Here is a 12,591-nt window from a genome sequence, read left to right as displayed (position 1 = left end):
GCTCTGGGTCCAGCAGGGTGGTCTGAGCCAGGTTTTCTAGTGGTTTACCCCTTTGACCTATCACCCAGTCTGAAACAGGATGCAGAGCATCACCATCGGTTGATTGGTTTGACATTTCTTGTCACACCTAACTTGATCACTCACCGTCCACAGAATGTTGTGAAACCAGTTCCAAATGGTTGGAGTGATTAGCATGTCTTCTGTCTTCTCCATCTTACACCATCCAATAAAAATAATAATTATTATTATTATAACCATCCTAGCAGTTTGCAAGGCTCCCTACCGAGTCACTAGTTCAACACATACAGGGCCTTATGTCTTCCTTTCAGCAAAAAGAAAACAAAGGAATATCTATTATCATCTGATTTAATAAACACCACAGGACATGTTTTAAGAAGCAGTTTATTGCTTGTCACTGCCAGCCTAAAACATGTTCACACAAGATAGTCTAGTTCCTATTTACTCTCCCCGGCACACCCCAGCACAGGCTGGCGTACAAAAAACAAACAGGTTAAAGATTGAGAGCATGCCATACAATTACTAATACAAAAATGAGGGAGAAGGGACAAAAATCACTCAATTAGCTACAAATCATCCACCGAACTACATAATTACTCAGGGGGATAGATGTCAACGTTGTCAGGTGAATTAACAAACTGAAAGTTATAGGTGGTGATCCAACTGAGACAGTGTAATCTTTAGAAATCAACCAAAATCCAGTCCTGGACGCCATACCATCCTCTATGGTAGGAGGAGCTGCACCACCATGCTCAGTAACGACCTGGGGAAGGAACATGAGGAGACGTCATTACTGACAACATCAACGTCATTACTGATAACATCAACAACATTACTGACAACATCAACAACATTACTGACAACATCAACAACATTACTGACAACATCAACAACAACATCACTAACAACATCAACAACTTTACTGACATCAACAACATTACTGACAACATCAACAACATTACTAACAACATCAACGTCATTACTAACAACATCAACGTCATTACTGACAACATCAACAACATTACTGACAACATCAACGTCATTACTGACAACATCAACGTCATTACTGACAACATCAACGTCATTACTGACAACATCAACGTCATTACTGACAACATCAACGTCATTACTGACAACATCAGGGCCTTCAAAGGCCGCACCTCCAGGATACAGAACAGCTTCTTTCCTAGAGCCATCACCCCTCCCCCTGCCACCACATCCGCTTCATCATAATACCCAGGACCTTCAGTGCAATATGACTTTGGCTACCAATGTGCAATATTTTCCACTGATATGCAATATTCTGCTGTGATGCTCTGATGTTCTGATGTTCTTAAATGCTGCTTTTTACACTTCCTTTTCACTTATTCGTATTGTGAAATATACACCAATATGGGTGTATGAGGTACATGAATGTTGTGGTGTGGTAGTGTGTGCATGCAGGTATCGTTATTTGGTGATGCATAACAAATGTTGTTGTACTGTTTGTGCAATGACCATAACGCTTTCTGATTCTGATTAACGTCATGACTAACATCAACAACATCCAACGTTATTACTAACAATATCAACGTTACGTTATTACTGAGAATATCAACGATACTACTGACAATATCAACGTTATTACTGACAATATCAACATCAACATTATTACTGACAATATCAACGTCATTACTGACAATATCAACAACATCAACATTATTACTGATACCATCAACAACATCCTAACCATCACAATTAACTGTACATAGCTTACCCCTATCCATCTCATGTATCTAACTACCGTACTTGCCATACTGTACCCATCACGTATCACTATCATGTGTTATATCACTATTTGCACTTCTGGTTAGATGCTAAACTGCATTTCGTTGTCTGGTACTTATACCCTAACCCAATGATAATACAATTGAATCTAATCTAAATCACAATGGCATTGTGCTCTTGATCAGTGACAATCAACCTGAAAAAGCCAGATATTCTATCAAAAATAACATTGTAACAGTAAACTGAACAGTATTTAAACATATTAAACTATATTTAATGGCAAACCACAACATGTGAAATGGTGACATGTAACATATTGTATTCTCTAGAGGCGTCCTATCAGGATCACTGTTCAATGTTTGAACAGAAACAGGATGTCATTGATGTCATGTGACAGGTAAGCCATGTACCAATGTGTTCCACTGGAGCACACGGGGAGTAGGGGCGTGTCTGTGTGTACTGTACTCACAGGGACAGTAGGGGGGAGAGTGTGTGTGTGTACTTACGGGGAAAGTAGGAGACAGTGTGTGTGTGTGTGTGTGCTTACGGGGAGAGTGTGTGTGTTTGTGTGTACTCGCAGGGAGAGTAGGAGACAGTGTGTGTGTGTGTGTGTGTGTGTGTACTTACGGGGAGAGTAGGAGCGCGATCGGGATCTGAACCTACTGTACGCCCCCCTGCTGTACGGAGAGGGAGATCGCCGCCTGCAACAACACACAGAAGCACACACACTCATAAGGACACACCTCTGTAGTCTCTGCTGGCTCTCATAAGGACACTCTGTTGGCTCTGCAGGCTCTCATAAGCCCACACTGGGGTAAAACAAGCCTCAGTGAGCGCAGTCAAGTCAATGAAGAAAAAACATCCACTTTTGCATTCAGCCCGAAAAAGTATTCCACCATATTGAATTACCGATTGGCATCCGACACCGCTGGGTGGACAGCTGAGAGATTAGCCACGGCAGGTTTAGCATTTTTAGTACCGGTATTTCTTTTTCAACAGTGGCACTCGCTTTCAGGCATGAGCGGACACCATTTCGTTGGTTACCTGGACGACCTGTTGTAGTCCCTGTCGTCATAGCGATCGTAGCCTCGGTCGTAGCCTCGGTCGTTACCCCGGTCGTACCCTCGGTCGTAGTCCCGTGAAGGGCGTCGGTAGTGTCCGTCTGGGCCGCCGCCTCCTCCTCCTCCACCTCCTCCTCCTCCTCCTCCTCCGCCCCCGCCGCCTCCTCCACCTCCTCCGCTGGAGGAGACAACAACAACACGTGATTGGATGAGACTTCCCTCCAAAATATCAACATCAGGGTCCATTTTAAAGGCCTAGTTCAACAAACTGCTGCCATCACCAGTTTTACCATGAACCCTGGGAGAGCTGGGATAGATGTAGCAGAACGCATAACTCATTCAGTGCCTAGGGTAGATAAAGTCAACCGAATTGTCAACATGTAGTGCCAAGGGTGACTTTCGACTCACCAAAAATGCATAAATGATGAGTTGTTGCTAGGTAAAATACAGCATAAAACACTTGGCACTCTCGGTGGTGAGTGTTCCAGAACTGTTTGGCAGTTGGAGATTTAACGACTAGGAACCATGTTTAAAGGGGACGTACTATGTGGAACCATGTTTAAAGGGGACGTACTATGTGGAACCATGTTTAAAGGGGACCTACTATGTGGAACCATGTTTAAAGGGGACCTACTATGTGGAACCATGTTTAAAGGGTACGTACTATGTGGAACCATGTTTAAAGGGGACGTACTATGTGGAACCATGTTTAAAGGGGACCTACTATGTGGGTCTGCCCATGTAGATCCCAGGGGTGGGGGTGTGAGCTCTCTTTGTGATGGAAAAGTCCACTCTGATCCTGCGGCCATCCAGCTCCATTCCATTGGCCCGTTCCTTTGCCTGATCATTCACAAAAATGCAAAATAGTTAGGTACTAACAGACAGACAGGTACTGGTGGTTAGGGTTGGGGTACTAACAGACAGACAGGTACTGGTGGTTAGGGTTAGGGTACTAACTAACAGACAGGTACTGGTGGTTGGGGTTAGGGTACTAACTAACAGTACTAACTAACAGACAGACAGGTACTGATAGGTATTGATCCCTGAGGGAAAATTCAGGCGTTACAGCGGCTAAGACCACAAAACAACAACAACAACAACAACGTAATAAATTGACAATTGAATAATACGCTAAAATAAAATAGATTAAAAATACAAAATAAAGCTAATATGACCAATAGACAATTGGGACCTTATATACAGTAGGTAGGAGCCAGATGGAGCAAGCCGGAGGAGGAGGTGGACAGCATTACTGCGGCAGGCAGAAAAGATCTACAGAACCGCCCCATCTTGTTTGCAGAATAGGACGTGCTTGTGAGAAAGCTAAAACTAACAAGCTGAATACACCATTAGAGGGGTCTAGAAGAGCAGAATACACCATTAGAGGGGTCTAGAAGAGCTGAATACACCATTAGAGGGGCCTAGAAGATCTGAATACACCATTAGAGGGGTCTAGAAGAGCAGAATACACCATTAGAGGGGTCTAGAAGAGCTGAATACACCATTAGAGGGGCCTAGAAGAGCTGAATACACCATTAGAGGGGTCTAGAAGAGCTGAATACACCATTAGAGGGGCCTAGAAGAGCTGAATACACCATTAGAGGGGCCTAGAAGAGCTGAATACACCATTAGAGGGGCCTAGAAGATCTGAATACACCATTAGAGGGGCCTAGAAGAGCTGAATACACCATTAGAGGGGCCTAGAAGAGCAGAATACACCATTAGAGGGGCCTAGAAGAGCTGAATACACCATTAGAGGGGTCTAGAAGATCTGAATACACCATTAGAGGGGCCTAGAAGATCTGAATACACCATTAGAGGGGCCTAGAAGAGCAGAATACACCATTAGAGGAGCCTAGAAGAGCTGAATACACCATTAGAGGGGCCTAGAAGAGCAGAATACACCATTAGAGGAGCCTAGAAGAGCTGAATACACCATTAGAGGGGCCTAGAAGATCTGAATACACCATTAGAGGAGCCTAGAAGAGCTGAATACACCATTAGAGGAGCCTAGAAGATCTGAATACACCATTAGAGGGGCCTAGAAGGTCTGAATACACCATTAGAGGGGCCTAGAAGATCTGAATACACCATTAGAGGGGCCTAGAAGGGCTGAATACACCATTAGAGGGGCCTAGGTCTTATAACACAGAAACTACTCGTACCTCCTCGGAGTCCTCTCTGTTCTCAAAGTAGACGAAGCCGAAACCGCGGGAGCGTCGGGACTGCTGGTCAGACACGATGTTGACGTTGGTCAGAGGGCCATACTTGGAGAACACGTCCCTCAGGTCCCTCTCCGTGGTGTACAGGCTGAGGCCGAACACCCCCAGGCAGCAGTTAGGGTCAGGGTTGGCCTGCCAGGGGGGGAAGGGAGTCGAGTCGAGGGGAGGAGAGGTGTTAGCACACCGACACAAGTTTGACACAAAAGGTTTGAACAAAAGACTGCCACCTCCAAACCAATCTCACGCTCACTACAAAAAATTAACATATTATATTATTATAGTTACTTGCACACTAATGGATTTCTTGTAAACTACTTGCTACTGCAATGTACTATATTGCATGTACTATATTGCATTTCACCCCATTGTACTTTGCCCAGCATTTTTGCACAACCGAAGGCACTGTACCACCACAGGATTACTTATTTTACTCATTTACTTTACTTATTATTATTGTGTTTTTGTATCTGAAGGCTGCAATGTCAATGTTGAGGAACCAAAGCAAATAATTTTACTTGTGTGTACTTGTACATTGGGATGTAATAAAAGTGATTCTGGTACGACCAGAATATAAAGAATTTAAACAACCTGTTAACCATTGAACCACTGAGACACCGAAGGAACAGTGCAATGTTCTATAACCATGCAATGTTAATATTCTTGTTAACATTCTTGTGTTAAGTTTACATACACTGTATATAAAGTTCATATAAGTTACTAGTTCATATGTTTATAAAAATACATAGTTACATCAGGGTTTCCGTAAAAAAAAAATTGTGCCGGTCAACGTGTCCGGGAAGATTTCAATTTACCGGACAAACGTGAGATATTCCGGTCATCATATTCAAATATAATATAGCTGTTTGTCGCGGTGATTAGCTGTTGTGTAGCCTATATATGCCGTTTAATGTCTATTTCTCATCCGATACGATTAGATCGCGAACTATATAATAATATAAGCTTTCATGATTCGCATGCGCTACTATGGCATAATATGTCCAGGGCTGCACGCGCCACACTGGGCAGCCTAGTCACCTTTGCTACTTTGAATTACGACTGTAGGCTACTTTAAGATGTTTATTTCAATTGCATTAATGGGATTTGAGTATGTAATTGGTGATTTTAAGTATGCCTAGTTTAGCTTTTGATTTGAACTTTTTCATTTGAACGGACTGCATCGATCGATCAATGAACGGACTCCACATTACGTTAACTGAAGTGTGTTAAATAGTTTCACGACAGTAATGTAAGTTTTTTATATTCTCTTTCCAGTTTTATCCTTTTTATCAATAAAACAACGTAATTTCTATAACCACGTCTCGCTGATTGGGAAGGCATTAAGTCTAGCTGCCTGTCAAATCATACTTACTCGGACTCGGGAGTATGAGAATGAGGAGGATGTATCGGGGGGATACACACCCGTGGAGTATATTTCACCTTAGTGGCACAAATTAAACTCTAACACTATAGATAGACTAAATTGAACTTAAATGATGGACACCGACTGAATAACTGAGTGGGGGGAAGACAGGTCTCAAATGTGGAACAATTATAACATTTAATACATAAAGATAAAACATACACAAATATATAACATTGATATCCCTAAACTCAAATGTAGTGTGGTATTGTCAACCTAATCTAATCAATCCTAATCTAATGGTACCAGTAGCCCAGGTTGTCGATAGTAGCGCACTACTCCCGTAGTACTTCTCCCGACTCAGGGCTGGAACGGGCACGGCAGGCTCAATCAATGAACGGGGTTGAGATGGCTAGCGTCCTTTACTAGCCGCATCTCACGGCCCTTGGTGGTCATTCACTGTGCTCTAGCACATCCAAAACACGCAGAACAATAACCTTGACTCCGGTCACTGCAGTGGTTTTATTTAGACTAGATCAAACTAAATTAACTGACTAGACTACTCGCGCCGTTGAGAGACAGGGTTGCCAGATGGGGCGGGTCACCGCCGAATGGGCTACTGGGTTTAGCGGTTATTTTCACCGGACAATATGACCGAAGAGGTTTAAATATGTCGGACTTCAACAGATTTTATCGGACAAAGACCGGTAATTACCGGTTAACGGAAACCCTGAGTTACATGCTAACACCCCCCTGTCTATATAACCCCCAGTGATTAGGCCATATAGTGTATATAAGTTCACATAATAGATACATTCTCAGATTCCTACCGATTACTTATCCCCCTATTTATATCCCCCCTATTTATGTCTCATTCTTGTTTTTTATTATCTTAGGACTGTGTTTTATTATCTTAGGACAGTGTTGATTGTTAGCACCTAGGGTTTGCATTTAAATTTCGTTGTACCAGTACAATGACAATAAAGATCATTCATTCATTCATTCACAGTTACACTGAGGAGGCAAGACATGGAAGTGTTTTTCTTTTGGCTCTATATAATAATAAATAATAATAACTTGGATTTGTATAGCGCCTTTCATAAAGCCCAATGACGCTTTACAATTCTAGAGGAGATGGTCAGACAGACAAAACAGAAAACAAACAAAGCAAAACAGAAACAGTGACTAGGGGCCAAAGGCCTTGGTGAACAGATGGGTTTTATACTATACTCCAAAGGTTTGAATTTGAAAATCAAACAATTACTATACTACCATTCCTTTATAGTATAGAGTGTCAAGCTTTTATCTAAGCGTATTGACGATTTACACAGGAAGATCACGCAAACATAAAAAATAAAATCTGACTTGGATCCCACAATGCACCTACCCGGTTGCCGAGGTGACGGCGGCGGTTGGACATGGGGGAGTGGCTTCTCCGTCTGAGGTACTCGCCACTGCCGGAGCGGCTCCGGGAGCGCCGGTGGCGGGAGGAGCGGGACCGGGAGCGGGAGGACTGTCTACGGGAGGCGCGGGGGGAGCGGGACCTGCAGGGGACGAGAGAGAAGAAGAACAACAATCACAACAATGTCACCGTTAGCAACACGGACGCGCACTTAATAATATTAATAAAGTGCCTGACCCTGTGTCTTGCTTACGATATGAGGCTAGACATCATGGTGAAAAGAAATGTAGGACTTAAAATCGACAGTGGTCAGGTAGCACCAGCACCATGGCCTGGGGTGGTCCGGTGGTCTAGCACCATGGCCTGGGGTAGTCCAGTGGTCTAGCACCATGGTCTGGGGTGGTCCAGTGGTCTAGTACCGTGGTCTGGGGTGGTCAGGCAGTCTAGCACCATGGCCTGGGGTGGTCCAGTGGTCTAGCACCATGGCCTGGGGTGGTCGGGTGGTCTAGCACCATGGCCTGGGGTGGTCCGGTGGTCTAGCACCACGGCCTGGGGTGGTCCAGCACCACGGCCTGGGGTGGACCGGTGGTCTAGCACCATGGCCTGGGGTGGACCAGTGGTCTAGCACCATTGCCTGGGGTGTTCCAGTGGTCTAGCACCATGGCCTGCGGTGGTCCAGTGGTCTAGCACCATTGCCTGGGGTAGTCCAGTGGTCTAGCACCATTGCCTGGGGTGGTCCAGTGGTCTGGTACCATGGCCTGGGGTGGACCGGTGGTCTAGCACCATGGCCTGGGGTGGTCCGGTGGTCTAGCACCATGGCCTGCGGTGGTCCAGTGGTCTAGCACCATTGCCTGGGGTGGTCCAGTGGTCTGGTACCATGGCCTGGGGTGGACCGGTGGTCTAGCACCATGGCCTGGGGTGGTCCAGTGGTCTAGCACCATGGCCTGGGGTGGTCGGGTGGTCTACACCATGGCCTGGGGTGGTCGGGTGGTCTAGCACCATGGCCTGGGGTGGTCCGGTGGTCTAGCACCACGGCCTGGGGTGGTCCGGTGGTCTAGCACCACGGCCTGGGGTGGTCCAGCACCACGGCCTGGGGTGGACCGGTGGTCTAGCACCATGGCCTGGGGTGGACCAGTGGTCTAGCACCATTGCCTGGGGTGTTCCAGTGGTCTAGCACCATGGCCTGCGGTGGTCCAGTGGTCTAGCACCATTGCCTGGGGTAGTCCAGTGGTCTAGTACCATTGCCTGGGGTGGTCCAGTGGTCTGGTACCATGGCCTGGGGTGGACCGGTGGTCTAGCACCATGGCCTGGGGTGGTCCGGTGGTCTAGCACCATGGCCTGCGGTGGTCCAGTGGTGTAGCACCATTGCCTGGGGTGGTCCAGTGGTCTGGTACCATGGCCTGGGGTGGACCGGTGGTCTAGCACCATGGCCTGGGGTGGTCCGGTGGTCTAGCACCATGGCCTGCGGTGGTCCAGTGGTCTAGCACCATGGCCTGCGGTGGTCCAGTGGTCTAGCACCATGGCCTGCGGTGGTCCAGTGGTCTAGTACCATGGCCTGGGGTGGTCCGGTGGTCTAGCACCACGGCCTACAGTGCACACATACACCCATACACCCATGTCGACATGGGTTTGAATCCGGCCCATGCCCTGCTGACATTACTCCTTACTTGCTGTCTTTCTTTACTTACTGTCTCTACCCAATAAAAACTGAACAAAGAAAGAGAGAGAAAGAGTGGGACTGCTGCCCCCACTCAAAACAACATTAATTAAAAGCGTTGATTTTAACTCACCTGGAGCGAGAGCGGGACTTGGAGTGGGAGTGTCGGGAGCCATCCTTAGAGTGGGCTGGGGAGCGGCCCGGCGAGGAGCTGGCAGAATCACCGGACCGCCGCTGTGGGGTCTCACTCCTGGAGGCCGAACGGGACGCCTGGACAGAACCACCCACACAAACACACACACACACAGACAGACACAGCAACCACATAAACACCAACACAACTCGCATTAGCACCAGAGACACACTAACACGGTCCAGAATGTTCCTTTCAACTACTTCAGCTCTCTACAAAAGATGCACTTTTCAGACAGAACGCAAAAGTCTATTATGTCAGCAGCAAAATGTGTGGGATAAATAAATGCATTTCTTTGATTTACATTAAGAAAGTCATCTGTATTCTAAAAGTGCATGCATGCATTTGACAAACAGACTTTTAGTAAACTAGTAGTTACTTAGCGCAGGGACCTTATTCCAGATTACTTCTGATCATAACTTCAAAACAATCTTTTCTTCTTTCTTTCTTCAGTTTCAGATGTTCTACTTCATTCCTCTTCACCCAATTTCACTTCAACATTTCACACAATGTTCATATAGACTACATGTGGGGACTCTTCTCTCTTTCCTCCTCATAACTACCATGCATTCACTAAATTCAGCTTCACAAATCTGAACATCTGAATTATTCTCATTAAAAAAAAACTGGACATGTGACTTCTTCCCGCATTTTTTCCTCTTCCAACCTAACCTTAATGAAAAACAAAAGGATGAAGAGTATAAAACTACAATCATAAGTGCAACCCCCATACACTACATGTGTTCATGTAATCAGACCAGAAGTGAGCTGCTTGCGGCCTGCAGGAGTGTTCGCCTCGACAAAACACGACGGGTGCGTTCCTAAACTCGCTCTGAGAGCGCCGGAGCGTACACTGGGTTCAACGTCATAAAGGGACCAAGTAATTTGATTGGACAAGAGGCATTCCATGTGTGCTGATCAGATTTCCAGAGCGAATTTACGAACGCAGCCAGAGCTAGCTGTTATGAAGCCAGCGGCGTTATTTACTCAAACTTGCATATAAATAACGTGGCCTAATAACTAGCAAACCAATGTAATCGTCTCTGCTTTAACTGTATCCACGACACAATAAACATTGTATTCATTAACATGTTGGTTTTCATGATATAAAGACGTCTTGAAGCGCCATGTCCTCCTCCCTCATGTACCCAAACTCACTCCGTCTGAATGTGCTCCAACAGCCAAAGTTAGCACACGACGCTAATATCTCATATATATATAAATACAAGTGAATATATAAATATATATATATACGCATATTAGATGGTTTAAGCAATGGCATTAACATGTTAACAATAGACGAGTTGGCCGGTGTGTGTTATCCGCTAGACTAGACAGTCTCTCTCTCCGCCGAAGGCAGGAAAACACCCAAACACCCCAAATTATACTCTTGGATAAATGTATAATAATATACGCACCCGGTTTCCATAACCTCTCTCGTTTTCGCTCATGTTTTCACGTTTCACGCTCATGTTTCATATGTGACTGAAAGTGGCCAGAAGTAACGTGATCTACACCCCGACACACACGACGTCCTGTTCGCGGTGGCGGCTTATGCTTAATGGCTTCTGCGCAGCCCAAGACGAGAAGAAATGGTTGGCGTGTATATACTGTATATTACGGGAGAGCTGGGAGTAGTTGGAAGGCGTTTATATACTATATATTACGGGGGAGCTGGGAGTAGTGGGTGGCGTTTATATATTACGGAGGAGCTGGGAGTAGTTGGGGCGCGTTTATATACTATATATTACGGGGGAGCTGGGAGTAGTGGGTGGCGTTTATACACTATATATTACGGGAGAGCTGGGAGTAGTGGGTGGCGTTTATATACCGTACTGTCTAGTTTTAGGTTTTTGTAGTTTTAGTTTAGTTTTAGTTTATCTTAGACTGTTTTAGACTAGTTTTAGTTTTAGACAATGTCGTTTTTAGTTTAGTTTTTAGACTATGTAGGCCAGGTTTTGTATTGTATTTGTTTGTGGTGGATGTTGTTGTTGTATGCCTGTGAACAGGTCACACTTGAAAATGAGCCCTTGGGGCTCAATGTGTTTCTTACCTGTATAAATAAAGGTTAACATTTTGTTTTTTTAAATACTGTATATTACGGGGAGCTGGGAGTAGTGGATGGCGTTTATATACTATATATTACGGGAGAGCTGGGAGTAGTGGGTGGCGTTTATATACTGTATATTACGGGGTAAGCTGGGAGTAGTTGGGTGGCGTTTATATACTATATATTACGGGGGAGCTGGGAGTAGTTGGGTGGCGTTTATATACTATATATTACGGGAGAGCTGGGAGTAGTTGGGTGACGTTTATATAGTATATATTACGGGAGAGCTGGGAGTAGTGGGTGGCGTTTATATACTATATATTACGGGAGAGCTGGGAGTAGTGGGTGGCGTTTATATTACGGGAGAGCTGGGAGTAGTGGGTGGCGTTTATATACTATATATTACGGGAGAGCTGGGAGTAGTGGGTGGCGTTTATATACTATATATTACGGGAGAGCTGGGAGTAGTGGGTGGCGTTTATATAGTATATATTACGGGAGAGCTGGGAGAAGTGGGTGGCGTTTATATACTATATATTACGGGAGAGCTGGGAGTAGTGGGTGGCGTTTATATAGTATATTACGGGGGAGCTGGGAGTAGTTGGGGGCGTTTATATACTGTATATTACGGGGGAGCTGGGAGTAGTTAGGTGGCGTTTATATATAGGGAGCTGGGAGTAGTTGGGGGGCGTTTATATACTGTATATTACGGGGGAGCTGGGAGTAGTTGGGTGGCGTTTATATACTATATATTACGGGGGAGCTGGAGGGAGTAGTGGCTCCTAGACGCTGGTGTCGGATCAGTTTAGCGTTTTTCAGCACTGCAGAATGAGAACTGAATAAGGAGACGACACGCTGATC

The 12,591-nt window shown here is 45.4% G+C and overlaps 1 protein-coding gene across 1 annotated transcript; it reads right to left on the bottom strand.

Annotated features, from left to right (window-relative positions):
• Positions 1-392: 392 nt before the first annotated feature.
• LOC308161653 (transformer-2 protein homolog beta-like) lies at positions 393-11,229 on the bottom strand. Its single transcript, XM_080535696.1, has 8 exons — positions 11,099-11,229; positions 9,621-9,757; positions 7,816-7,972; positions 5,012-5,200; positions 3,571-3,686; positions 2,830-3,024; positions 2,413-2,486; positions 393-781 (listed from the first exon to the last, which is right to left on the bottom strand). Exons 1-8 carry the CDS (start codon positions 11,150-11,152, stop codon positions 771-773), a joined length of 933 nt encoding a protein of 310 aa, XP_080391822.1. The 5' UTR covers positions 11,153-11,229; the 3' UTR covers positions 393-770.
• Between the last annotated feature and the right edge of the window lie 1,362 nt (positions 11,230-12,591).

Source organism: Nansenia antarctica (genome assembly GCF_963989245.1).
Source record: "Nansenia antarctica genome assembly, chromosome: 7".
NCBI classification, from domain to species: domain Eukaryota; kingdom Metazoa; phylum Chordata; class Actinopteri; order Argentiniformes; family Microstomatidae; genus Nansenia; species Nansenia antarctica.
This window is presented reverse-complemented; position numbering and strand designations above follow the sequence as displayed.